Source organism: Oncorhynchus keta, chromosome 2, assembly GCF_023373465.1.
Source record: "Oncorhynchus keta strain PuntledgeMale-10-30-2019 chromosome 2, Oket_V2, whole genome shotgun sequence".
Taxonomy (NCBI): Eukaryota; Metazoa; Chordata; class Actinopteri; order Salmoniformes; family Salmonidae; genus Oncorhynchus; species Oncorhynchus keta.
In genome coordinates, this window is record NC_068422.1 from 59,835,880 (window position 1) to 59,863,627 (window position 27,748).

Sequence of the window (27,748 nt, forward strand, 5' to 3'; positions counted from 1 at the left end):
TTGTGGTTAATTCCTTTTAACTATTTAAATGTCAACAATTTAGCACTCTATACCATCAGGTCAAATACTGTAACTCAGCAACCTTCAACCTATGGTGAATGATTTATATCCTGATGGGAGTGGTCTCTTCCAGAATGACAAGGCCCCAGTCTATGAGAGGTCACTGAATGGTTGAATGAGCATGAAAACAATGTAAACCATATGCCATGCCCATCTAAATCACCAGAGGGATATTCCAGAAAGCCAGATTAGTGACTTAGCGAGATCTGTCAAACCAGAATTTGTGCAAACTCCAGAAAGAGAGCTTGAAAGGGAGCCTGATCAGAAACCATAGCAACACATTTTCTGAAGCAAACCTAACTACTAGGTTAACTTGATCTCAGCCTGTCCTTGTGAATAAATACGGGACTTCTCCGCCAATCAGATTCATGTTTGTCACTATGGCCTGTCCCTTCTTGGAAAATCCACTTGACATTGGCGCCTGCATTGTTCCCCGTGCTTTACAAAGGGAACACATTATTAGACCTCGAATATACCCTTTCGATCAGGGGTACCCCACTCTTACCCTACGTGGTCTGAAGCATACTGGTATTATGTTCTACCTACTTTTTCCATATTTTGTTACGTTACAGCCTTATTCTAAAATTGATTCAATTGTCCCCAACCCCTATCAATCTACACACAATACCCCATAATGACAAACTATCACAATTACATAAGTATTCAGACCCTTTACTCAGTACTTTGTTGAAGCACCTTTGGAAACGATTACAACCTTGAATCATCGTGTGTATGGCGCTACAAGCTTGGCAAACCTGTATTTGGGGAGTTTCTCCCATTCATCTCTGCAATTCTTCTCAAACTCTATCAGATTGGATGGGGAGCATCACTCTACAGCTGTTTTCAGGTCTCTCTAGAGGTGTTCCACCGGGTTAAAGTCGGGGCTGTGGCTGGGCCACTCAAGTACTTGGCTGTGTGCTTAGGGTCATTGTCCTGTTGGAAGATGAACAATCACCCCAGTCTGAAGTCCTGAGCGCTCTGTAGCAGGTTTTCATCAAGGATCTGGCTGTACTTTGACCCGTTCATCTTTCCATCGATCCTGACTAGTCTCCCAGTCCCTGCCGCTGAAAAACATCACCACAGCATGATGCTCCCACCACCATGCTTCACCGTAGGGATGGTGCCAGTTTTCCTCCAGACGTGACGCTTGGCATTCAGGCCATAGAGCTCAATCTAGGTTTAATCAGACCAGAAAATATTGTTTCTCATGGTCAGAGTACTTTAGGCAAAATCCATGCGGGATGTCATGTTCCTTTTACTGAGAAATGGCTTCCGTCTGGCCACCAATCATAAATGGTTGATTGGTGGAGTGCTGCAGAGATTGTTATCCTTATGGAAGGTTCTCCCAACTCCACAGAGGAACTCTGGAGCTCTATCAGGTGATCATTTCACCTTGTGCTGGGGACAATAAAAGACCACTCTAAAATGTGCAGTTTTGTCACACACACAACACAATGCAATTGACATTCTGACTGCAGGAATGTCCACCAGAGAATTTAATGTCCTTTTCTCTACCATAACCGGCCTCAAATGTCGTTTTAGAGAATTTGGGAGTACATCCAACAAGTCTCACAACCGCAGACCATGTGTATGGGGTCGTGTGGGCAAGCGGTTTGCTGATGTCAACGCTTTGAACAGAGTTCCATGGTGGCAGTGGGGTTATGGTATGAACAGGTATAAGCTACTGACAACGAACACAATTGTATTTTATCACGCCAATTTTAACTTCACAGATCTTCATTGTAAAGGGATTTAACACTGTTTCCCATGCTTGTTCAATGAACCATAAACAATTAATGAACATGCACCTGCTGAATGGTCGTTAAGACACGAAAAGCTAGCATACGGTAGGCAATTAAGGTCACAGTTTTGAAAACTTAGGACACTAAGAGTAGTGGCTCTGAAAAACACCAAAAGAAAGATGCCCAGGGTCCCTGCTCATCTGCGTGAATGTGCATTAGGCATGCTGCAAGGAGGAATGAGGACTGTAGATGTGGCCAGGGCAATACATTGCAATGTCCGTACTGTGAGATGCCTAAGTCAGCGCTAGAGCGAGACAGGATGGATAGCTGATCGTCCTCGCAGTGGCAGACCATGTGTAACAACACCTGCACAGGATCGGTACAACCGAACATCACACCTGCGAGACAGGTACAGGATTGCAACAACAACTGCCCGAGTTACACCAGGAACACACAATCCCTCCATCAGTGTTCAGACTGTCCGCAATAGGCTGAGAGAGGCTGGACTGAGGGCTTGTAGGCCTGTTGTCTGGTGAGGACCTGCCTTACATCACCGGCAACAACATCGCCTATGGTCACAAACCCACCGTTGCTGGATCAGACAGGACTGGCAAAAAGTGCTCTTCAATGACGACTTGCGGTTTTGCCTCACCAGGGGTGATTGTCGGATTCACGTTTATCGAAGGAATGAGCATTACACCGAGGCCTTTACTCTGGAGTGGGATCGATTTGGAGGTGGAGGGTCCGTCATGGTCTGGAACGGTGTGTCACAGCATCATCGGACTGAGCTTGTTATCATTGCAGGCAATCTCAACGCTGTGCTTTACAGGGAAGACATCCTCCTCCCTCATGTGGTATCCTTCCTGCAGGCTCATCCTGACATGACCCTCCAGCATGACAATGCCACCAGCCATACTGCTCGTTCTGTGCGTGATTTCCTGCAAGACAGGAATGTCAGTGTTCTGCCATGGCCAGCGAAGAGCCCGGATCTCAATCCCATTGAGCACGTCTGGGACTTGTTGGATCGGAGGGTGAGGGCTAGGGCCATTCCCCCCAGAAATGTCTGGGAACTTGCAGGTGCCTTGGTGGAAGAGTGGGGTAACATCTCATAGTAAGAACTGGCAAATCTGGTGCAGTCCATGAGGAAGAGATGCACTGCAGTACTTAATGCAGCTAGTGGCCACACCAGTTACTGACTGTTACTTTTGATTTTGACCCCCCCTTTGTTCAGGGACACATTATTCCATTTATGTTAGTCACATGTCTGTGGAACTTGTTCAGTTTATGTCTCAGTTGTTGAACCTTGTTGTGATCAAACAAATATTTACACATGTTAAGTTTGCTGAAAATGAACGCTGTTGACAGTGAGAGGACATTTATTTTTTTGCTGAGTTTATTACACCCATTTAAAAAATGCGTGCAAGCACAGGAGGTCCCATGAAAAAAATGGGTCCACCTATGGAAAGCAAATCCCATCCAACTGATTTGTTCTGGCACCGGGTATGATGAGTTGCGCATTTATTCTGTCTGCAATTTTCTGCCAGGCTCCCTCTCTGGCTTTTGTAGCAGCGGATGTATGACTTTTTTGGGAACAAATGTCAACCTCTTTGTAGTATTTTGTTACAATTGTTTCTTGTTCTAGATTGGTGAAATATTGGGCTCTATCTTTTGACTCCATATCTATGGTTTTATAAGCCATCGATATGAAGGCCTTTTTGATTGTTGCTGCACGCATCAGTTGTCAGAAAAAAACAATCTGTGCTTCGCTTAGCCAAATACTTCAGGCTAAGAAGCAGCTGTTCTGGAACCAAGAAATATGGTTAAGACAATCCGGATATTTTCAGGAAATCTTGAATTTGTTAAACCATCTTTCTTTAATATCCTCTGATCTTAACCCAATTGAACACTTATGGCAAATATTTTTTTATAACTAAACCAATATAGAACACAGCCTGTCGTTTCCAATGGGAACAAATGAGTCATAGTGGGCAGAACAAGCAAGGAGGTGGGCAGAGCCAAGCATGAGCTAGTGAGATCCTATTGGCCCGTTCTATCATACATTTTCATAATTCCGTTAGAGAATGCCTACTCTGTGAAGTGAGCATGTGCAATCACTCAATTCACCATTGCACTCCTAAACAACACCATTTTTTAAAAACAACTTTAGCAAAGGTTAAAGTCTACAAAGCTTAGTCCACTCTGTGCATAGCCAATTATAGTTCTGGGAACAAAAAACTGCATCTTCTATCTCAAGGCCATTAGACTGTTAAACAGCCACCACTAACATTGAGTGGCTGCTGCCAACACACTGTCATTGACACTGACCCAACTCCAGCCACTTTAATAATGGAAATTGATGGGAAATGATGTAAATATATCACTAGCCACTTTAAACAATGCTACCTTATATAATGTTACTTACCCTACATTATTCATCTCATATGCATACGTATATACTGTACTCTATATCATCGACTGCATCCTTATGTAATACATGTATCACTAGCCACTTTAACTATGCCACTTTGTTTACATACTCATCTCATATGTATATACTGTACTCGATACCATCTACTGTATGCTGCCTGTACCATCACTCATTCATATATCCTTATGTACATATTCTTTATCCCCTTACACTGTGTATAAGACAGTAGTTTTGGAATTGTTAGTTAGATTACTTGTTGGTTATCACTGCATTGTCGGAACTAGAAGCACAAGCATTTCGCTACACTCGCATTAACATCTGCTAACCATGTGTATGTGACAAATAGAATTTGATTTGATTTGATTGAGATCAAATATTTAATCAATGAGAACACATGCAGAATGTAGGTCACAATCCATCTCCTTCCTTCTCCCACTGCCGGCCAGTGGGCTTCCTCTCGGTAGTGAGTGGAAAAATAATTTATACATCCGGTGAAATATCTGTCTTATTGTTCTATCTGTGATTATGGGAGATTCGGAGGGGTATCCTACGAAGGAAGCTAGATCGATCTTAAGGTTATCTAAAGCTAACTAGCTTCAGTTCGCTTCACATTCCAGTTCAGGCTGCATCCGTACTTTGATGGTGGATCATGCTGCCCTGGAGCAGAGGGGTATCCTACGAAGTAGGTTTGAGTAGTAAGCAGGTAACTTTGGTCAACTGAGTTAAATTCAGGATAACCGGTCATTTGAAAGTGGCTCACCTTTTAGCCAGGTCAATTTCTATGGCAATGAATCCTTCAGAACTAACCTTCCACAGGCTAACTCATGGCTACCTCCACTTAGCCTGAATGAAATGACTGAGCTGTAAATTGAGGACTAATTATATCAGATTCCCTCCAGCTTGTAAAGATTTCATCATTCCCTTCATTTGAGGAAGATGACTGATTCCATATTTTATTAATCAAATGTATTTTGTGTAAACAAATACACATCATATTACACATTTAGTAATGACAGAATGCATTTTAAACTTCACACACAGTAACACTTGTATGACTTAATGAATAAACAAATATTGATAGGAGTGGGGGAAAACATTTGCTTGTGCATTGATAAGCACACCAAAGACTTTATTTTTTATTTCACCTTTATTTAACCAGGTAGGCAAGTTGAGAACAAGTTCTCATTTACAATTGCGACCTGGCCAAGATAAAGCAAAGCAGTTCGACACATACAACGACACAGAGTTACACATGGAGTAAAACAAACATACAGTCAATAAATAATACAGTATAAACAGTCTATATATGATGTGAGCAAATGAGGTGAGATAAGGGAGGTAAAGGCAATAAAAGGCCATGGTGGCAAAGTAAATACAATATAGCAAGTAAAACACTGGAATGGTAGATTTGCAGTGGAAGAATGTGCAAAGTAGAAATAAAAATAATGGGGTGCAAAGGAGCAAAATAAATAAATAAATAAAATAAATACAGTAGGGAAAGAGGTAGTTGTTTGGGCTAAATTATAGGTGGGCTATGTACAGGTGCAGTAATCTGTGAGCTGCTCTGACAGTTGGTGCTTAAAGCTAGTGAGGGAGATAAGTGTTTCCAGTTTCAGAGATTTTTGTAGTTCGTTCCAGTCATTGGCAGCAGAGAACTGGAAGGAGAGGCGGCCAAAGAAATAATTGGTTTTGGGGGTGACCAGAGAGATATACCTGCTGGAGTGCATGCTACAGGTGGGTGATGCTATGGTGACCAGCGATCTGAGATAAGGGGGACTTTACCTAGCAGGATCTTGTAGATGACATGGAGCCAGTGGGTTTGGTGACGAGTATGAATCGAGGGCCAGCCAACGAGAGTGTACAGGTCGCAATGGTGGGTAGTTTATGGGGCTTAGGTGACAAAATGGATTGCACTGTGATAGACTGCATCCAATTTGTTGAGTAGGGTATTGGAGGCTATTTTGTAAATGACATCGCCGAAGTCGAGGATTGGTAGGATGGTCAGTTTTACAAGGGTATGTTTGGCAGCATGAGTGAAGGATGCTTTGTTGCGAAATAGGAAGCCAATTCTAGATTTAACTTTGGATTGGAGATGTTTGATGTGGGTCTGGAAGGAGAGTTTACAGTCTAACCAGACACCTAGGTATTTGTAGTTGTCCACGTATTCTAAGTCAGAGCCGTCCAGAGTAGTGATGTTGGACAGGCGGGCAGGTGCAGGCAGGGATCGGTTGAAGAGCATGCATTTAGTTTTACTTGTATTTAAGAGCAATTGGAGGCCACGGAAGGAGAGTTGTATGGCATTGAAGCTTGCCTGCAGGGTTGTTAACACAGTGTCCAAAGAAGGGCCAGAAGTATACAGAATGGTGTTGTCTGCGTAGAGGTGGATCAGAGACTCACCAGCAGCAAGAGCGACATCATTGATGTATACAGAGAAGAGAGTCGGTCCAAGAATTGAACCCTGTGGCACCCCCATAGAGACTGCCACAGGTCCGGACAGCAGACCCTCCGATTTGACACACTGAACTCTATCAGAGAAGTAGTTGGTGAACCAGGTCGAGGCAATCATTTGAGAAACCAACGCTGTCAAGTCTGCCGATGAGGATGTGGTGATTGACAGAGTCGAAAGCCTTGGCCAGATCAATGAATATGGCTGCACGGTAATGTTTCTTATCGATGGCGGTTAAGATATCGTTTAGGACCTTGAGCGTGGCTGAGGTGCTCCCATGACCAGCTCTGAAATCAAATTGTATAGCAGAGAAGGTATGGTGAGATTCGAAATGGTCTGTAATCGTTTTGTTGACTTGGCTTTCGATGACCTTAGAAAGGCAAGGTAGGATAGATATAGGTCTGTAGCAGTTTGGGTCAAGAGTGTCCCACCCTTTGAAGAGGGGGGTGACTGCAGCTGCTTTCCAATCTTTGGGAATCTCAGACGACACGAAAGAGAGGTTGAACAGGCTAGTAATAGGGGTGGCAACAATTTCGGTCAGATAATTTTAGAAAGAAGGGGTCCAGATTGTCTAGCCCGGCTGATTTGTAGGGGTCCAGATTTTGCAGCTCTTTCAGAACATCAGCTGACTGGATTTGAGAGAAGGAGAAACGGGGAAGGCTTGGGTGAGTTGCTGTGGGGGGTGCAGTGCTGTTGACCGGGGTAGGAGTAGCCAGGTGGAAAGCATGGCTAGCCGTAGAAAAATGCTTATTGAAATTCTCAATTATAGTGGATTTATCAGTGGTGACAGTATTTCCTATCTTCAGTGCAGTGGGCAGCTGTGAGGAGGTGTTCTTATTCTCCATGGACTTTACAGTGTCCCAGAACTTTTTTGAGTTAGTTTTGCAGGAAGCAAATATCTGCTTGAAAAAGCTAGCCTTGGCTTTTCTAACTGCCTGTGTATAATGGTTTCTAGCTTCCCTGAACAGCAGCATATCACGGGGGCTGTTCAATGCTAATGCAGAACGCCATAGGATGTTTTTGTGTTGATTAAGGGCAGTCAGGTCTGGGGAGAACCAAGGGCTATATCTGTTCCTGGTTCTAAATTTCTTGAATGGGGCATGCTTATTTAAGATGTTTAGGAAGGCATTAAAAAAAAAACAGGCATCCTCTACTGACGGGATGAGATCAATATCCTTCCAGGATACCCCGGCTAGGTCAATTAGAAAGGCCTGCTCGCTGAAGTGTTTCAGGGAGCGTTTGACAGTGATGAGTGGAGGTCGTTTGACCAATGACACATTACGGATGCAGGCTATGAGGCAGTGATCGCTGAGATCTTGGTTGAAGACAGCAGAGGTGTATTTAGAGGGCAAGTTGGTTAGGATGATATCTATGAGGGTGCCCGTGTTTAAGGCTTTGGGGAGGTACCTGGTATGTTCATTGATAATTTGTGTGAGATTGAGGGCATCAAGCTTAGATTGTAGGATGGCTGGGATGTTAAGCATGTTCCAGTTTTGGTCGCCTAGCAGCACGAGCTCTGAAGATAGATGGGGAGCAATCAGTTCGCATATGGTGTCCAGGGCACAGCTGGGGGCAGAGGGTGGTCTATAGCAGGTGGCAACGGTGAGAGACTTGTTTTTAGAGAGGTGGATTTTTAAAAGTAGAAGTTCAAATAGTTTGGGTACAGACCTGGATAGTAGGACAGAACTCTGCAGGCTATCTTTGCAGTAGATTGCAACACCGCCCCCTTTGGCAGTTCTATCTTGTCTGAAAATGTTGTAGTTTGGGATGAACATTTCAGAATTTTTGGTGGTCTTCCTAAGCCAGGATTCAGACACAGCTAGAACATCCGGGTTGGCAGAGTGTGCTAAAGCAGTGAATAGAACAAACTTAGGGAGGAGGCTTCTAATGTTAACATGCATGAAACCAAGACTATTACGGTTACAGAAGTCGTCAAAAAAGAGCGCCTGGGGAATAGGAGTGGAGCTAGGCACTGCAGGGCCTGGATTCACCTCTACATCGCCAGAGAAACAGAGGAGGAGTAGGATAAGGGTACGGCTAAAAGCAATTGAAAAAAAAAAGAATTGGTCGTCTGGAACAGAGAGTAAAAGGAGGTTTCTGGGGGCGATAAAATAGCTTCAAGGTATAATGTACAGACAAAGGTATGGTAGGATGTGAATACAGTGGAGGTAAACCTAGGTATTGAGTGATGATGAGAGAGATATTGTCTGGGTGTGTGGGTGTGGAACTAATAGGTTGGATAAGGTATCTAGAGGCTCTACAGTGAAATAAGCCAATAAACACTAACCAGAAACAGCAATGGACATGGTATATTGACATTAAGGAGAGGCATGCTTAGTCGAGTGATCAAAGGGTCCAGTGAGTAGTGAGGTTGGTTAGGGTCACGGCGATTCAGACAACTAGCCGGGCCATCGGTAGCAAGCTAGCATAGGATGGAGGTCTGTTTTTAGCCACCTCGTGCGTTTCTGTCGGTAGGATTAGTGGGGTTCCGTGTGGTAGGGGGGATCAATCCAATTCACAAAAAAAAATAGATATAGTTTTAGAGGCCCAAGAAAAAAATGAAAACAAATGTGTCCGATAGCTCTATTCAGATAGCAGCCGATAAGACAGCTAACGATTAGCGGACCGCAGATGGGCGTTCAGGTAACGTCGCGACGGAGGAGCCAGCCGGATAACTCCCTCAGGTAGGTAACGTCGGTAGTCCAGTTGTGAAGGCCCGGTGGGGCTCCGCGTTGGCAGTAAAACAAGTCCGGATAGGTGATTGTAGCCCAGGAGTGACTGATGGTACTCTTCATTGACGATAAGTAATAAAATAAAGACGGCACTTCTGAAAGCCTATTTCACACCATAGCCTGCTGAATTTGCATGATGATTTTTCTTTCATTTTGATTTCAGCATAGACTTGCCCATGGATTGATGTTTCAGCATTGTGGACACAGCCGTTTGGCCGGGGATTTGTGGTATATTGGCCATATACCACAAATCCCCGGGGTGCCTTATTGCTATCATAAACTGGTTACCACTGTAATTAGAACAGTAAAAAGTAATGTTTTGCCGTACTTGTGGTATATGGCCTGATATACCTCGGCATTCAGCCAATCAGCATTCAGGGCTCGGACCAAGTTTATAAATGTAAACAGAACATGACAAAAATGTTTGCAGGTGTGGTTCCCTTGCATGTGTTGATTACATTTAATTTATTAATTTAACCTTTAACTAGGCAAGATAAATTCAACTGGTGAAAACCCTCCCACTTGCTGGTCAACAGATTCTCGAAAAGTTAATTCAATAGGGTTTTCAGCACATTTATCTAAAGCCATCCCTTTAAAATTGTGTAGTGTGGATTCAGAAAGAGTGGGACATAAATTGGGACAGCTTAATATTGGCGTATTTATTTAATGTTCTGACAAGAGAAAAGCATTACTATTGGTACTAAGCCCCTGCAGAGAAACCACGTGATCAAAATTACATCACTTCATTGACATGATGAAGAGCAAGCTTCAAACAGGAAGCCTACCCCACAAAGCACATGGTAAATCAGTGACATTAGGAAACATCTTGAAGATTTTAGAAATGTATCACGTGTTGGGCTAATGTGTTGGATAGATGTCGAAAAATAATTTGGAAATGCAAGTGTCTCACTTATTCTAAATTCACCTTACCTTTACATTTTCTTAACAGACTCACTAAAATATAGTGAACATTTTTAGCACCAATTGGTAGCTTTAAAAATCTGATATTGTATATTATTTAGGGTTAGCAAAGTATTCATGAATAATACAAAAAACGGGTTGGAGAGCTTTTATGCACAAAATATATAGGAGGATCAAAGATAGTGGTTTGATTCATCCAGAAAGTTGCCATATTCAGTTGATACAATGATGAAATATTAGAAGGTGAGAAAAGTCTACAATAGGGGTTAAACAGTAGTCCTATAAATCTACCCTAATAATCATAAATCAACTGTAGGTTTGACGCTAAACGTCATTTGCGCATGGCTACGAAGCCTACAGACTCCAAATATCATCCCTGAAAAGGTCAAAGCCAGCATTTCATAAACTTCACTGTGGAAAAGATGATACATTATGTTAATGTTAATATGCTTCACTTTGCTGCCATTTGACTGGTGTCACCTATGTCTCCAGGTAAAATAGATCTAAAACAATTGTTATTTAGATTTACAATCCCCTTCCCCAAATAGTTTACTCATTTACCTAGCTCTTATCAATTTGTAAATTACAGTGCATTGAGAATTGTGTTAATTCCATCGGGGAAAAGAAAGATGTCGTTTCACTTGGAACCGGCAGGTTGCTGGACTTTATTAATTGCGCGTAAAGGTGGTGGAATGAAGGGGAATTAAGTCAAAGTCAGAATACAGCGTATCTGTTGTCAAATCTGCACCACACTTTCGTTTCGTTGATCTCCACCCAAAGATAGCAGGTGAATCGCATGCTATTCTGTTGTTCTGAATGCTTAAATTCAAGGTCAGATTACGCATAGAGAAGTGGATAAAAAGGGAATCACTGTACGTTCCATTTTTTCGGGCTCAATTTGGGTCAGTGTCCCCCCTCTGTAGAATCTATGCAGACACATTGAGGCGGTTCCGGCAGCCCAATGCCCAATTAAAGACACATTTGATCAGTTACCTGTACATCCCCCTAGCTTTCGGAACAAGTATTAACCCAAACAAATTTTATTACATTAGAATTTATTGAAAAGATGCAATAAAAACAACATTATTGATAAGACAACTCAAAATGCAGTTTAAGCAATCCACATACAAACAGTGACACAAATCATACAAAGTATTGAGAATTCCCAGTGCAAAAAATTCTTACAACTAATTTCCAGCATATCAGGACATGAATGATTATGTTAAACAGCATAATTCAAGCACGGTGAAACCAATTGTTCATGATTTAACACAAAATATTACAGATAAGAATTACTCTCCAGTCTGTCATGTAGCGATGTGATAAAATGGAGACATGATTATTGGGGCCATGATGTCTACAAAAACCAGTTGGACAACTTGAATCAGATGTCTGGTTAAACAATAGGCCCTATTATAAATTACTCATTGCCCATGAAAACACAATGGGATGAACACATGCAAATTAAATTACAGGTAGTGCGGAGCGATTAAAATTACAGTAAAGTAATATGAATAATGGTTAATACATGTTAAGCAGTAATGGGCAGTCACTACCAACATTGGACTTTTATTCATGGTTAGATTTTGTTACAGCACAGGTCTTATTTTCACGATTTGGACATTAATTCACTTTCCAAAGCTAATAAACATGTGAGCAGCATTTTGTATTCCTAGTTGAATTAGTTAGGGGGCGTAAACAATGTACAAACTTTTTTTACATTTGAATTTCAATAGCTCCTTAGTCATGTGACCTTCTGACTTCCAAGGTTCAGAATGTACACTCAGTGGGCCTACACATTGCACACCCTTCAGTTTGTCCATTTTCATCTCAAACGATTTTACATTAAGTTGCCTGCTCTGCACCCCTGAAGGACAGTGTCACACACCTATTCACTTGGGCCTTCCTGACCTCCAAGCAGGCCCCCTATTGACCTGGTGACCTCTGATTCCTGGTCTCTAGGCCTATACTCTCTGCCCACCCTCTCCCTGGACCTGAGTGTGTATAGCTTACTCCCTGGAACTACAGACCTTCACACCTACTCTCTCTACCCGGTCAACACCCCTTTCCCTTGGCTTACTCCCTGGAATTACTAAAACGTCTACAGTCCCGCTGTCGAAACAGGCTCTGTGCACGTGGTAATTCAAAAACAGGCTCTGGGTGATCCGCCCGCTTTTTTCTGCTGTCCCCACACCAACATCCATGGCCTGAGTGCTCGAGGATCGAGGGCTGACTTTCAATAGATTGCAGCGAGTGAGCTGCTCTGCTACATACAAATCCCTGGGCATGGATGGTACTACCCACAGATGTTGGCTTCCCTCCCCAGACAAGCTGGAGATACCTCTCCCCACTTCATAAGGCATGAGCCAGATCCATGCAATGCAGGGCCATTGGGTCTAGTCTCCTCCTCAACGCTCACTAGACTTGAGGCGACCTCGCCACCTACAATGCGTGGGGCAGGCGAGCGCCATAGCTGGAGATCCGCCGTACCCCCCACCAGTCCGCCTTTGGCCCGCCGACAGACACCATCCCAACGAATCCCAGCACGCAGCCCCTTGCGAGGCCACAAGATGGACCACACAATTAAATGGTGGTGAGAGGAGGGTGACGGAGGGACTGCTCCCCCAGCCGCGGTTCGAGCCCAGCCGCACTTCGCACCCCAGCTTGACCGACCCAGCCCTTAGAGCCAATCCTTATCCCGAAGTTACGCATCTTTTCTGCCAACTTCCCTTACCTACATTGTTATAACATGCCAGAGCCTGTTCACCTTGGAGACCTGCTGCGGATATAGTAAAGTAATATTGCCCGGCGTGAGATTTACACCCTCTCCCCCGGACTTTCAAGAGCCAGGGAGAGCTCACCGAATGCCGCCGAAACAGCAACGATTTCCAGGGCTTGGGCCCCTCCCTCGTGGCAAACCCATTCCAGGGCTCCCGCCAGCTTCTCCGGGATCGGCCGCATTACCGCACTGGATGCCTCGTGGCGCCAGTCCGTGGACATTCTGAAAGTAGTTTGAGGTCAGTCTGTCACATTACCAAGGAGAAATTTAAATGATAAAGTTTGAAAAATTAAATGTAATATCGTGGATAAATGGATAAACTAAAGAGTGTGCAATATACAAGGGTAGTCATTGGACATTCTGAACCTTGTTTTGAAGTCAGGTCACATGACCAAGGAGCTAATGAAATTAGAACATTAATGTAAAATCTTGTGAGATTAAAATGGACTAACTAAAGGGTGTGCAATGTGTAGGCCCGCTGAGTGTACATTCTGAACCTTGTTTGAAGTCAGGTCACATAACCAAGGACCTATTGAAATGTAAAAAAAATAGATAATTTAAAATAGTGTGAGATTTAAAATTGACACACAAAAAAAGTGTGCAATGTGTGTCTATGCCATCAGGTTAGCTATAACCAGTTTTGAAAGTTTTAGGAGTAACGGTTAAAGAGCTATTGAAATTAGAAAAATGTGATTTGTCACGGTTGACCGTTCCTAACTGCGGTTGCTGGATGTAAGGAAAACTACAGGCAGATATCCGTTGAATATCCAACCTGAAGCTGTCTTTAACTTGGTCGGAGTGACTTGTTTGATGGGAACTCAGTGGGGGACACTGCACTCACTAACTTGAAGGTATCATACTGTATTTATATTGTAATATTTTTTATTTTATTTTTACTTTAAAAAGAAAACATAACGTTCCTTAAAAAAATAAGGTCTAAACCTCAGAGGCAGTTTTAAAAGAGCAGAAAGAGGGCAGTCACACTGTTAGATACATGTAGCTTTTTCAGCAAATAAATGAATTACCGTGCCTTAAATTAAATCTAACAGCCCTAGGCACAAAGCATGACAGGCTTGTTAGTAGTACATGCCTCTGACATATAGAGCAAAGCCTTTACCAAGACTACCATGATGTTAAGGCTTCTCCAAGTACCATGACAATCACCACCAGAGGAAATTAATAGTATTCTTTATCAAATGACTTGGTAGAAGAATGCGCAGTACAGTCGGCCAAAATCTGTTCCTTGGAAAGAATGAAGCACAAGCAGTCCTCGGGTTCAGTGTCACAATGATCATTATTCTCCAAGTGGAGAATCAAACAAGCATGAAGCATCCAGTGGTCCACATTTTGTAAGAATGCTGGTCAGGTGACTTGGACCCATGAGTGCAAGTAGTATTTGAAAACATTTAAAAAAGCCATTTTTGTCCGAATGCAGTAACCAACTTCATTCACAAGCTTAAGAATACTTACCATGACAACAGTTGACTAGAAGACTAGATAACCTTTGTCCTCCCCAGTAAGTTTCTGTGCATTTTTGGTGAAAGGTCACAGTCCCCTTTGAAGGAAAATTATTTTATCCTTTTTTTTTTTTATGTAAAAAGTTGCACTAAAAAGGAGTCTAGTGTTCCCTTTTCCTGCATCCCCCACCAGAGGGCAGAGCTGGGAGGCATTCAAACAACATCTTCATTCTCCCAGGAATCCTGCCTACGGTGGAGTTTGTACTTTTGTCAAGATTCAATCTCATTGTGAATGTGACTGTAGCCGTCGGAGGGATCACGTTGCCGACAAAGCACAGCGAGCAGGAGGACGATAAGGAGGAAGAGCAAACAGCCACAAACTGCTAGTCCGATGACCACCTCTGATGATTGGACCAGAGACAGAGAAAGACACAGTAGATATGTCACACACATTATTAGTCGTTCCATGCCAAATCAGCAAGCCATGACACCCACCATCTCAGATATTTCTGAAGTAGTTTCTGCAGTTAGAAACGTAAGATAAGCATTCCTGCAACTTTATTTTGTTGAAATATAATTTGATCTCTGAAAAATTCAGCTAATTGCACCCAAAAATTGGCCATTTTAATTTAATTGGATTCATAATATATTTAATAAATATAGTACCCAACATATGATTTGGTCCAAACGTCTTCCTACCAATGTGTAAAACATGAGAAATCACCCCCAGAAATAGTATTGAACTGCAGCGTGAGTATTGTTTTGTCATTATATGTAATCCCAGTGAATTTGGTAGTGTACTTCCCACCAGTTCAGGTAAATTAGTCATTAAAGTTGTTTTATGTCCCATCATACATAATGGTATTACCAGGAACTCAGTACAGCTTTAACTTACTCTTGAAAGTTGTAATATGTAGAATGCACAAGGTGCAATTTCAAAATTGGATAGAGCATTATCAGTTTTGCTCTTGTCAGTTATTGCATACCTTAGAGAGCTATATATGACTTGACTCCACCAACAAGAGTGGTGTGAACAGTGCTTATGCCCATAGAAATAGATGTGGAACTCGCATGCGCTGGGGGGCCTCTATAGCCAAAAAGTTTGGGAACCCCTGCATTAATACATCTCAAAGAAAAATGTATTCTGTTGTTGGGGTGGTTTTGGTGTAGAGGGGCTCTATAGGTGGCTTTTGACAATTGTTTTGAATATCTTACTCATTGATAGGAAGATGTTTGGTCCAAATTGGATGCGAGGTACTATATAGAATATATGCACCCTATCAACAGGAAAAAAATGGCCAATTTAGGTGCAATTAATTAGGTTAAATTCTCAGAGATCAAATTACATTTCAACAAAATGTTGAATGAATGCTTATCTGTTTCTAACTACAGAAACCGTTTCAGAACAATCTGAGACGGTAGGTTTCAAAATCCTCTTTCTTTGCACCATTTTAATTAAAGGGATACCGTCGGGATTGTGGCAATGAGGCCCTTTATCTACTTCCCCAGAGTCAGGTGAACTCGTGGATACCATGTTTATGTATCTGTGTCCAGTATGAAGGAAATTAGAGGTAGTTTTGCAAGCAAATGCTAACTGGCGCAATGACTGGAAGTCTATGGGTAATGCTAGTTTGCAACTTCCTTCAAAATGCACACAGAGACAGAAAAATAAAATGGTAGCCACGAGTTCATCTGACACTGGAGAAGTAGATAAACAGCCTCTGGCAAAATCCCGAAGTATCCCTTTAAAGTGGAATAACCCTTATTCAACACATTCTATTGCTTCGAGGCTCTATTTCAAACGGCCCATGTTACTCCCATCATACCTGTATCCTTTGTAGGAGACTCAACCATGCACTCCCTGTCCCAATCCTCTGGGATGGATGGTTTGGTGAGGCGCACAAAGTCCTCCAGGGGGCAGAAGAGGTCACAGCTAGGTATAGCCAGTTGGTAAGGCGCTCTTGTGGTGTCATTGCGATAAAACATGGCCACTGTGAATGATCTAGATGGGATAGACTCCCATATTAGACTGACAGCAGATCTCAATCAGATATAAGCACCAGTCAAAAGTTTGGACACCTACTCATTCAAGGTATTTATTTGTACTATTTTCTACATCGTAAAATAATAGTGAAGACATCAAAACTATGAAATAACCCATATGGAATCATGCAGTAACCAAAAAATATAAAAATATATTTGAGATTAGCCACCCTTTTGCTTGATGACAGCTTTGCACACTCTTGGCATTTTCTCAACCAGCTTCATGAGGTAGTCACCTGGAATGCATTTCAATGAACAGGTGTACCTCGTTAAAAGTTAATTTGTGATATTTCTTTCCTTCTTAATGCGTTTGAGCCAATCAGTTGTGTTGTGTCAAGGTAGGGGTGGTATACAGAAGATAGCACTATTTGGTAAAAGACTAAGTCCATATTATGGCAAGAACAGCTCAAATAAGCAAAGAGAAACAACAGTCCATCATTACTTTAAGACATGAAGGTCAGTCAATCCGGGATAATTTCAAGAAAGTTTCTTCAAGTGCAGTTGCAAAAACCATCAAGAAGACCCAGAGTTACCTTTGCTACCGAGGATACGTTCATTAGAGTTTCCAGCCTCAGAAATTGCAGCCCAAATAAATGGTTCAGAGTTCAAGTAACAGACAAATCTTAACATCAACTGTTCAGAGACTGCGTGAAATCAGGCCTTCATGGTCAAATTGCTGCAAAGAAACAACCAGTAGTCGTAGAACTTTTTTTGGTTACTATATGACTCCATATGTGTTATCTTCACTATTATTCTACAATGGAGAAAATAGTAAAAATAAAGAAAAACCCTTGAACGAGTAGGTGTTCAATCATGACTGGTACTGAATTTTGTATTTTATTTGACCAAACGTTGCTTATCTAAGCCAGTTCACAAGATAACACAGTATAATATAACTACACACAGTTTGGTATAGCTATTAACAAGGGTCTTATTCCATCACAGTACAACCTACCCGTTGTCCTCTTGATAGAGTTCAAATATGTGGCAGGAGGCATAGGGCGGCTGCTTTCCATTGAAGATACTCAAACTTGACTGCAGAGCCACAATGGTGGTGTCGTGCTGAAAAGTAACACAAAAGACTCATGCATTCGGCACATTTTGCCACGGGGCGTAGAAAAAATGTGGCCGTTTTACGTTTGCTGCAATTCTACACATTTTGCCATAAGAGAGAAAATGTTTGCAGTTGTTAATATGATAACTGATGATCATTGGCCCCACCCGGACAGTAATTTGTCCATGCTTACTACAAGTTTAGTTAACTTTCAATCCCCCCAAAAATGTGCCGACATGGGCTAATTGAGTGACAGCTACAAAAATGGGGGCTGCCGGTCGCATGGGCCACCAGTTGCCCGTCCCTGCATTAGATGAACAACTTGCAGCAAACAGTCCAAGGCATCCACGTAAAAAGGAGATCATGCACAAGATTTAAAAGCTTACCGCAGAGAGCATCATCATCTTCAGACGGCGATTGGAGTCGGGAAGTGCAGACTCCGAGATGTTATTTACAATGCTACCCAAGAGGACACCTATTTGAAGGAGTAGTAAAAGCCTATAGTTAGCAGTTAAGTAGACAATGAGAAGATATGCCATCTCTCATCTCATTCCTATTGCCATTACATAAAACATCAGCTGACGTCAATGGTGGTTGTGGGGCTAGTCTTCATCACGATGATGTGCAAAATAGTTTAATTGTTTGAGATGAGCGTACTAAGCCAAAGATGTATGAATGCATATTCAAATCTCTAATCACTTTCATATTTGAGGGCCATATGATGAAATGCAATAACTAAACAGAGTGGCTGCCAATCCAATTTTTCTGGACCCCTCTTCCTGACAGCTGAAGGTCCCAAAGCTTCTGCACATGTGCGGGATCCTCTACTTTACACACAGCCTGTACTCTACTCGTAGAGCACAGGCTTCTCTGGCAAATGGTGCTTATCTACTAAAGTAAGATCAAAGCTGAATCAATGTCTGCAAGAGCACATAATGATGGTATTATATTCAATTATGTTATGTAGAATACTATTGTATAACATTAGTGTAAGACAATAAACACCACCTCCTTCTGCAAACAGTCACATTTCTCTCATGTGGCCAAAACCCAACAGCACACACCACAAGACAAAATGTGTGCTTTGACTGAAATATGTTAAAACAATATTCTCAAAAATGTGCTCACTGTAGGCTACCTCAAGAAGATCTAAATGCTTATCCCCATGAATCTGATTGAGATACCAAATGGTTGGTATGCAGATGCTGCTTGGACGTTTCACCAGTAAAACCTGAATAATTATAATTTCATGATTGACAGAGAGAATTTTTTTTTTTAAAAGGGAGGGTGACCACAAATATTTGCGCGTAAAGTAGAGGTGACGAAACATGAGCAAAATGTGATTTGGAATCTTCAGGGCCCATAGTTTTTTTTAAAGTTATCCGGATTTCGGCAAATCGGATAGGAATAACGCATTAAAAATAGAACAGGAGTCTCCATTCATCTGTTCTATTCATTCTATACATTTAAACCTATCCGACAGGTGAAATCCAGATAGAACTTTTGGAGAAAAAAATAAAATAAAAAAACTGGGCCCAGGTGTGGGGAAAAGGAAACCAGGGAAGTGGGACGGGACAGTTACCTCTGACAGAAGCCATGGCCATCACTAAATAGCACATGCAAAAGGAAATGTAGATAGCTAAGCTGAAACACGTTTCTGCCCTTCCCATTCTGACAGTACCTCCTTGGAGACGGCTTTTCTCCTGATGCTTGTAGACCTCAAACAGGATTTCAAAGCCAAAGTCTTTGAGCTTCCTCAGATCATCCATGATCTCAGGGGTCACCCAGTCAGGAGCGGTCATGTTGTGCCTTGCCTGAAATGCCATATGGAGAACAAAAACCCCCAATATGCTCATGACACTGAATCGAGGTGAAACTACACAACAATGTTAGTAAGAAAATAATACCATTCAATCTACATGCTGTTGTCCGTCTCTAAAGTAAAATAGTATGATATTGCTACCATTACAGTGTAGAACAGCCAATAAAACAAGGTTAACAATATAACCACCAATGAAATTAAAGTAGTTATAGGCAACATTTCTTGATTAACAAGTTTTGTGATATACAAATAAATAGTTTTAATCTGGCTGGAGACAATGAATGACCACATTGCTGCCTTTGTGTCTCCCCAGCCCTTCCCAAATGTTTCTACATGGCAGGTTTATTTCAGCTGACCAGAGTAAAGCATGACTTCCCTCACGTCGCAACGGTCACAAGGCTGAGTAGCCACAGGGTCACAGTTCTGTTTTCACTTCCATAAACCACTGTGGTTCCTTCGCTAGCTAAAACATTGGCTGTAGGAACATTTCACATCCTAACTTAAAAGTTTAACATGGACTCAATCTGCATGATTTATGGCAAACTGTACAGTGGAAATTCTGTAATGTTTCGCAATATATTCTACATTGATAGTAAGCAAAGTGATACAACTATAAGGAATTATAGCCAAACTCAGGACCCTGTCAAAGAATTTGTAGAAATCCAAATAACTTCACAGATCTTCATTGTAAAGGGTTTAAAACACGGTTTCCCATTGTTTGTTCAATGAACCATAAACAATTAATGAACATGCACTTGTGGAACAGTCATTAAGACACTAACAGCTTACAATTAAGGTCACAGTTACGAAAACTTAGGACACTAAAGAGGCATTTCTACTTACTTTAAAAACACAAAAAGAAAGATGCCCAGGGTCTCTGCTCATCTGCGTGAACGTGCCTTAGGCATGCTGCAAGGAGGCATGAGGACTGTAGATGTGGCCAGGGCAATAAATTGCAATGTCCGTACTGTGAGACGCCTAAGACAGCGCTACAAGGAGACAGGACGGACAGCTGATCGTCCACACAGTGGCAGACCACGTAACAACACCTGCACAGGATCGGTACAACCGAACATCACACCTGCGGGACAGGTACAGGATGGCAACAACTGCCCGAGTTACACCAGGATCGCACAATCCCTCAATCAGTGCTCAGACTGTCCGCAATAGGCTGAGAGAAGCTGGACTGAGGGCTTGTAGGCCTGTTGTCTGGTGAGGACCTGCCTTACATCACCGGCAACAACATTGCCTATGGGCACAAACCCACCGTCGCTGGATCAGACAGGACTGGCAAAAAAAGCTATACACTGACGAGTTGCGGTTTTGTCTCAGAGGTGATGGTCAGATTGGCGTTTATTGTCGAAGGAATGAGCGTTACACTGAGGCCTGTACTCTGGAGCGGGATTGATTGAGTGGTGGAGGGTCCGTTATGGTCTGGGGCGGTGTGTCACAGCATCATCGGACTGAGCTTGTTGTCATTGCAGGCAATCTCAACGCTGTGCGTTACAAGGAAGATATCCTCCTCCCTCATGTGGTACCCTTCCTGCAGGCTCATCCTGACATGACCCTCCAGCATGACAATGCCACCAGCCATACTGCTCGTTCTGTGCGTGATTTCCTGCAAGACAGGAATGTCAGTGTTCTGCCATGGCCAGCGAAGAGCCCGGATCTCAATCCCATTGAGCACGGCTGGGACCTGTTGGATCGGAGGGTGAGGGATAGGGCCATTCCCCCCAGAAATGTCCGGGAACTTGCAGGTGCCTTGGTGGAAGAGTGGGGTAACATCTCACAGCAAGAACGGGCAATTCTGGTGCAGTCCGTGAGGAGATGCACTGCAGTACTTAATGCAGCTGGTGACTGTTACATTTGACCCCCACTTTGTTCAGGGACACATTATTCCATGTCTGTTAGTCACATGTCTGTGGAACTTGTTCAGTTTGTCTCTCAGTTGTTGAATCTTATGTTCAATACAAATATTTACACCTTGTTAAGTTTGAAAAGAAACGCAGTTGACAGTGAGAGGACATTTCTATTTTTGCTGAGTTTATTGTAGGTAATACGCTGCTTACCTCACAGAACAGGGTGTCATGGACACTCCAAACAGTCTCAATGGTGGTGTTCTTCAGACCAGTTTTCTCCCGTACCGTCGCTATTAGATCCTGTAAAAGCAAAGGATCAAACAATGATAATCTAGACAAGGGGCATTCAAAGTTAAAATTGTTGACACCGCTTTGACAGCTCAACATGTGTGGTTGGCAAGTGATGGAGAAGAAATTCAAAACAAGGTAGAAACAAGGCAGCAGCAAACATGTTGTCCCCCACAAGTAATATATAATAATAATAATAAATGCCATTTAGCAGACGCTTTTATCCAAAGCGACTTACAGTCATGTGTGCATACATTCTACGTATGGGTGGTCCCGGGAATCGAACCCACTACCCTGGCATTACAAGCGCCATGCTCTACCAACTGAGCTACAGAAGGAGCACAAGTGATGCTGCACCCCCCTAGGCCAATCCGTGCAATTTTGAAAATGACAGATCTCTAAGGCAAAACGCATCATTCAGCCAAGTTGTCAATATCGGGCCAGTGCCATCTGAGATATCACGTGGGTTAGCTAGATTCATATCCCTGAACATGTGCCAAAAGATCAGACTGAGTAAAATAGATTAAGCGATGTAAACATGTGCCCACTCTAGCACCACTGTGTTCGATATGAATGTTCTTGTACATGTTGTGTCTTGACAGTGTTTGCAGTGTGTAATAAAGTGTTACAAATATCCTTGACTGATTTACAGTGCATTCATAAAGTTCAGACCCCACGACTTTTCCCACATTTTCTTACATTACAGCCTTTTTCTAAAATTGATGAAGTTTGATGAAGTAGTACCCCCCCCCTATCAATCTACACAAAATACCCATAATGACAAAGCATTTTTTGTTGTTGTTGAAATGTTAGCTAATTTATTAAAACTGAAATATCACATTTACTTAAGTATTCAGACCATTTACTCAGTACTTTGTTGAAGTACCTTTGGCAACGATTACAGCCTAGAGTCTTCTTGGGTATGCCACTACAAGCTTGGCACACCTGTATTTGGAGAGATTCTCCCATTCTTCTCTGCAGACCCTCTTAAGCTCTGTCAGGTTGGATGGGGAGCATCGCTGCACAGCTATTTTCAGGTCTCTTCAGAGATATTCGATTGGGTTCAAGTCCGGGCTCTGGCAGGGCCACTCAAGGACTTTCAGAGACTTGTCCCAAAGCCACTCCTGCGTTGTCTTGGCTGTGTGCTTGGGGTCGTTGTACTGTTGGAAGGTGAACCTTAGTCCCAGTCCCAGTCTGAAGTCCTGAACGCTCTGAAGGTTTTCATCCAGGTTCTCTCTGTACTTTGCTCCATTCATCTTTGCCTCAATCCTGACTTGTCTCCCAGTCCCTGCCACTGAAAAATGTCTCCACAGCATGATGCTGTCACCCCCATGCTTCGCCGTAGGGATGGTGCCAGGTTTCCTCCAGACGTGACGCTTGGCATTCAGGCTAAAGAATTCAATCAGACCAGAGAATCTTGTTTCTCTCATGGTTGAGTCCTTTAGGTGCCTTTTGGCAAACTCCAAGCGGGATGTCACATGCCTTTTACTGAGTTGTGGCTTCCATCTCGCCACTCTAACATAAAGGCCTGATTGGTGGAGTCCTGCAGAGATGGATGTCCTTCTGGAAGGTTCTCCCATCTTCACAGAGGAACTCTGGAGCACTGTCGGAGTGACCATCCGGTTCTTGGTCACCTCCTTGACCAAGGCCCTTCTCCCCCGATTGCTCAGTTTGTCCGGGCAGCCAGCTCTAGAACGAGTCTTGTTGGTTCCAAACTAATTCCATTTAAGAATGATGGCGGTGGTTCCAAACTAATTCCATTCAAGAATGATGGAAGCCACGATGTTCCTCAGGACCTTCAAATGCTTCATAAATGTTTTGGTACCCTTCCCCAGATCTGTGCCTTGACACAATCCTGTCTCAGAGCTCTACAGACAAGTCATTTGACCTCATGGCTTGGTTTTTGCACTGTCAACTGTGGGACCTTATATAGACCGACCGGTGTTTGCCTTTCCAAATCATGGCCAATCAATTGAATTTACCACAGGTGGACTCCAATCAAGTTGTAGAAACATCTCAAGGATGATCAATGGAAACAGGATGCATCCAAGCTCAATTTCTAGTCTCATAGCAAAGGGTCTGAGTAGTTATGTAAATAAGGTATGTGTTTATTTTTAATACAGTTGCCAATTTTCATTATGGGGTAGTGTGGAGATTGTTAAGGATTATTTAAAAATAATTCTCATCCATTTTAGAATAAGAATACAATTTTAAAAATGAGGACAAAGTCAATGGATCTGAATACTTTCCAAATGCACTGTATATGCATTTATGAGCCAGACCATGCCCATGTGAATGTTTACTGGTCAATAGCGGCCATGTTGTTTTAGGTACTAGTCTGGAAAGTATTGCATTGAGAGACCTTTGTCCATAGATGCCACTTATCAAGTTTTGTGAAGATCGGCCATTCGGTGCCAGAAGAGTAGCGTTTTTAGTGTTTCTCTAAATAGTGGAAGATCCACCATGGCAGACCTAATGGGTCCGCCATGGTGGCACCTATGTTGAGAATTTCATGACTTTAGGTCAAGCGGGGTTAGGGGCGTGATGAATCTAAAGATGAATTGTGAAGACTCAAACCATAGCAGACAGTTAATGATAAGGTAATCACATTTCATAAGAATAAGTCTCGAGTCTCAGCCAGTCATCACCCTAATTCCAGTGACTGCAGTGCCACTTACTTTGTATAGAAATGTCATGTTGAGGTACTTTGCTGTGCGTTCAGTCTCAATCATGAGGATTTTATAACGAGGGCAATCCGGAATGGGAAATGACAAAAGCTGAAATAGATACATTTTAGATGTGTACATTAGTATAGAGGTAGCCAATAACGTACTATTTAAAACAAAATCATATTCAGAATTTCTTTATTTTGTGGCTGTTGTCCATCTTTGGATATCACCCAAGACCTCATCACCCTGCTCACCCTCTCCTCATCCAGGGGTACAGTGTGAACAGGAATAGGCTGCCACTCCAGTGATGGGTTGAAGACCTGTGACCCATTGGGAGGGTACAATCCTGCCAGGTTGGCCTCTGCACTCATCAAGGTCCGGTCATAGTCTGTGCTCCTCACAGAAATCTAGACAAAGAACAATAGGAGGGGTAGTGGTTATCATTGAAACAAAATACTTCCTTTTGCAGTTCAGTGGCTACAGCCTTGAGCTGGTTTTACTTGGATTTTTCTTCTTAAACCTTTATTTAACTAGGCAAGTCAGTTAAGAACAAATTCTTATTTACAATGACGGCCAACCCCGGCCAAACCCGAGCGACGCTGGGCCAATTGTGTGCCGCCCTATAGGCCTCCCAATCACGGCCAGATGTGATACAGCCTGGATTCGAACCAGGGACTGTAGTGACACCTCTTGCAATAAAATGCAGTGCATTAGGCCACTGCGCCACTCAGGAGCCGAGTGCATTTTTGGAAGAGTCCACAGTTTGTTTAACCTGGGCAATACACATGATCCAATTTGCATTTCTAATTTAAATGAGTCTGTGAGACCATCATAGTTTCAACAAGGAACTAAACCATAAATTACCTCATGTCGGTCATAGGTGTCATTTAGAAAACCCTGATAGCGTTTCCGCAGGACCTGTCCCAGCTCAAAGTGCTGCCTCATTCCTTCCTGTAGAGATCCCAGAAATGGTGTGCTATTAGTACAGCAAGAACCACACCCGTCAGTGCATCAGGATTCTTCCTCATGCTTGGGTACCAGTTTGTTTGAGGGATCATTCCACTCAGTGTCATGCTAAACATTGCTTTCGCATGACACCGAGTACAAAGAGATTAACGTTTGCAAAACAGGTTCTGGATTTCAGGCTAGTGTAATTCAGTACTTGATCATTTTTTAAACTTTACCTGCGAGAGCTGTCCAAAGCCCTGTGGCCAAGAGCTCTCCTGGTAGCGATCAGTGGGGTAGGCTTTGACTGGGGATCGGTCACCATGGCGGTAGAGCTAGGTAAAGAAAATATTTTAAAAAAACATTTCATTCTAGGCAAGTGACAAACTGGTTGGACTAGCCTTTCCCATGTCCAGCACAAGCAGGATCCTACACCACAATTAGGCTAAACTCAATAAATGTGTATTTTGTCTCGCATTAACATAGCCACACTTACTAGAGCAAAGTCAACAATCCAGTGTTGCTGTTCATCCAATAATTTCTCTCTTCTTTGTGACCTTTATTAGTCAGCTAGTTAACGTTACGTTAAATAGTCATTGGAGTCACATAGTAGCTTGTACAGCCCAAAAAAAATAATAATAAAAACAGGCAACAGTGAAACCGTATTAGCTTAACGTTATCTAGATAACGTTACACAACACTAACTGTCCAGACTCGATAACGTTTACCAGGCTAGCCTATAGCAAAACAATGTTGCTAGCTAACGTCAGTTCCTCTTTTGGTAACATTACATATTCCAGCTAGCTATGTTAGGTAGTTAGAGTTAGTATCTAACTTTGCCAGTTCACTTATTGTATAACATTTAAAGAGAAGAATGACCGTCAGAGACGACTGCGTATCAAGCCAGTTTACTTTAAAACGAACACGACACACCACTAGTTAGCACACACAAGTTAACGCTAGCTGGCGAAATTCAGCTAAACAAGTCAACTTGCAAGTCAACCGTATGATTTGTATTTCACCTTTATTTAACCAGGTAGGCTAGTTGAGAACAAGTTCTCGTTTACAACTGCGACCTGGCCAAGATAAAGCACAGCAGTGCGACACAAACATCACAGTTACACATGGGTTAAACAACCGTACAGTCAATAACACAAAAAAACATCAAGTCTATATACAGTGTGTGCAAATGACGTGAGGTGGTAAGGCAATAAATAGGCCATAGTAGCGAAGTAATTACAATTTAGCAAATTAACACTGGGGTGATAGATGAGCAGATGGTGATGTGCAAGTAGAAATACTGGTGTGCAAAAGAGCAGAAAAGTAAATAAAAACAATATGGGGATGAGGTAGGTAGATTGGGTGGGCTATTTTACAGATGGGCTATGTACAGCTGCAGCGATCGGGTTTGCTGCTCAGATTGCTGATGTTTAAAGTTAGTTTGGGAAATATAAGTATCGAGAATCAGCGATTCTCTTCTAGCTATCAGCATACTCACCACCGTTACAAATCTCAGTCTTCTGTCTCCAACAACTTTACCTAAAACAGCGAACATTATCAATAGAAGCAGTACAGTGGAGTCCATCGTCAACGTCCGGTTACTTGAACACATTAGCTATATAATACAACCTTAAAAATATATTTGTAAACTTCTTCTTCGAGGAGGTTCAACGGCGGTTGGCATCCAATATGTTGCATTACCGCCACCTGCTAGACTGGAGTACAACTCCCTTGTACTTTGCTTGAAACAAATACCCTACCATTTAACACTACTCACAAAACATTTTTTAAAAATGTAATACAATTAAAATAACACCACCCTACTCCACTATTTAACCCTCCTGTTGTGTTCTTTTCATGTTAACTATTTCTGTGTTCCCGGTCCAAAACGACCACCCCATTATAGCTGATTATAAATCCATAATACATACATTATCACATAATGATCTTTTTTATCAACTTAAGTTCTTGTGAACATTACAAGTTTTGAACTTCTATGTGCTATTTATGGTCTGTAGGCCTCATTGATCTGAGCTCATACAACTCGTTTGAGTAAGAAGCATAATGTATGGATTATTTTGACCGTAACAAATACTCAGATGAAAGATAGTGCTATTTATCAGACAACGTTGTGTCAAAGTTTGACAAGGACTCTCTCCTCCTCACCAGTGTCACGAACAAAGATATGATTGTTCGGTCATTGCGCTGCCACAGAATTAATTGGGAGCAAGGCCTCAAAAGCTATATATGCCAGAGCCTACAGAAAAGTTATATTATTGAAACAATGTTGCGATTGTATGTGAGAATGCCAACAGGTGTGGTTCCCGTTTGGGAAACGGATTCAATTGGGGAAAGGTTCCTGTGGGGGTTGCCTTGGAAGCGTGTGCTCAAACACACATGTGGGGGTCTGGGAGAGGAAGTGTGTTCATCCGATGAATGTACATGTGCCTGAACTCAATTTTACACACTAATTGTAGTCTTACCCCTTCATTTCTAATGACCG

The 27,748-nt window shown here is 42.4% G+C and overlaps 1 protein-coding gene across 2 annotated transcripts; it reads right to left on the reverse strand.

Annotated features, from left to right (window-relative positions):
- Positions 1-11,369: 11,369 nt before the first annotated feature.
- LOC118357840 (lysosomal acid phosphatase-like) lies at positions 11,370-26,919 on the reverse strand. Of its 2 annotated transcripts, none has more exons than XM_035735157.2 (11): positions 26,744-26,919; positions 25,485-25,580; positions 25,165-25,251; positions 24,555-24,707; positions 24,310-24,408; positions 21,554-21,643; positions 19,344-19,476; positions 18,049-18,137; positions 17,564-17,670; positions 16,392-16,567; positions 11,370-14,966 (listed from the first exon to the last, which is right to left on the reverse strand). In XM_035735157.2, the coding sequence occupies exons 1-11, from the start codon at positions 26,855-26,857 to the stop codon at positions 14,836-14,838; spliced, it is 1,275 nt and encodes a 424-aa protein (XP_035591050.1). In that variant the 5' UTR covers positions 26,858-26,919; the 3' UTR covers positions 11,370-14,835. The 2 variants fall into 2 exon arrangements, with proteins under 2 accessions (XP_035591050.1, XP_035591057.1); XM_035735164.2 differs by lacking the exon at positions 26,744-26,919 and adding an exon at positions 25,742-25,894.
- Positions 26,920-27,748: the final 829 nt, after the last annotated feature.

What these genes read in the sequence shown, in the direction of transcription:
- LOC118357840 (XM_035735157.2), bottom strand. Translation starts at nt 26,857, where the DNA reads ATGTGTTCAAGTAACCGGACGTTGACGATGGACTCCACTGTACTGCTT. An exon ending in GCTTTGGACAGCTCTCGCAG is followed by an intron (nt 25,252 to 25,484) that starts GTAAAGTTTAAA and finishes GGATCTCTACAG; the next exon opens with GAAGGAATGAGGCAGCACTT. An exon ending in GTCTCCTACAAAGGATACAG is followed by an intron (nt 14,967 to 16,391) that starts GTATGATGGGAG and finishes TCCAATCATCAG; the next exon opens with AGGTGGTCATCGGACTAGCA.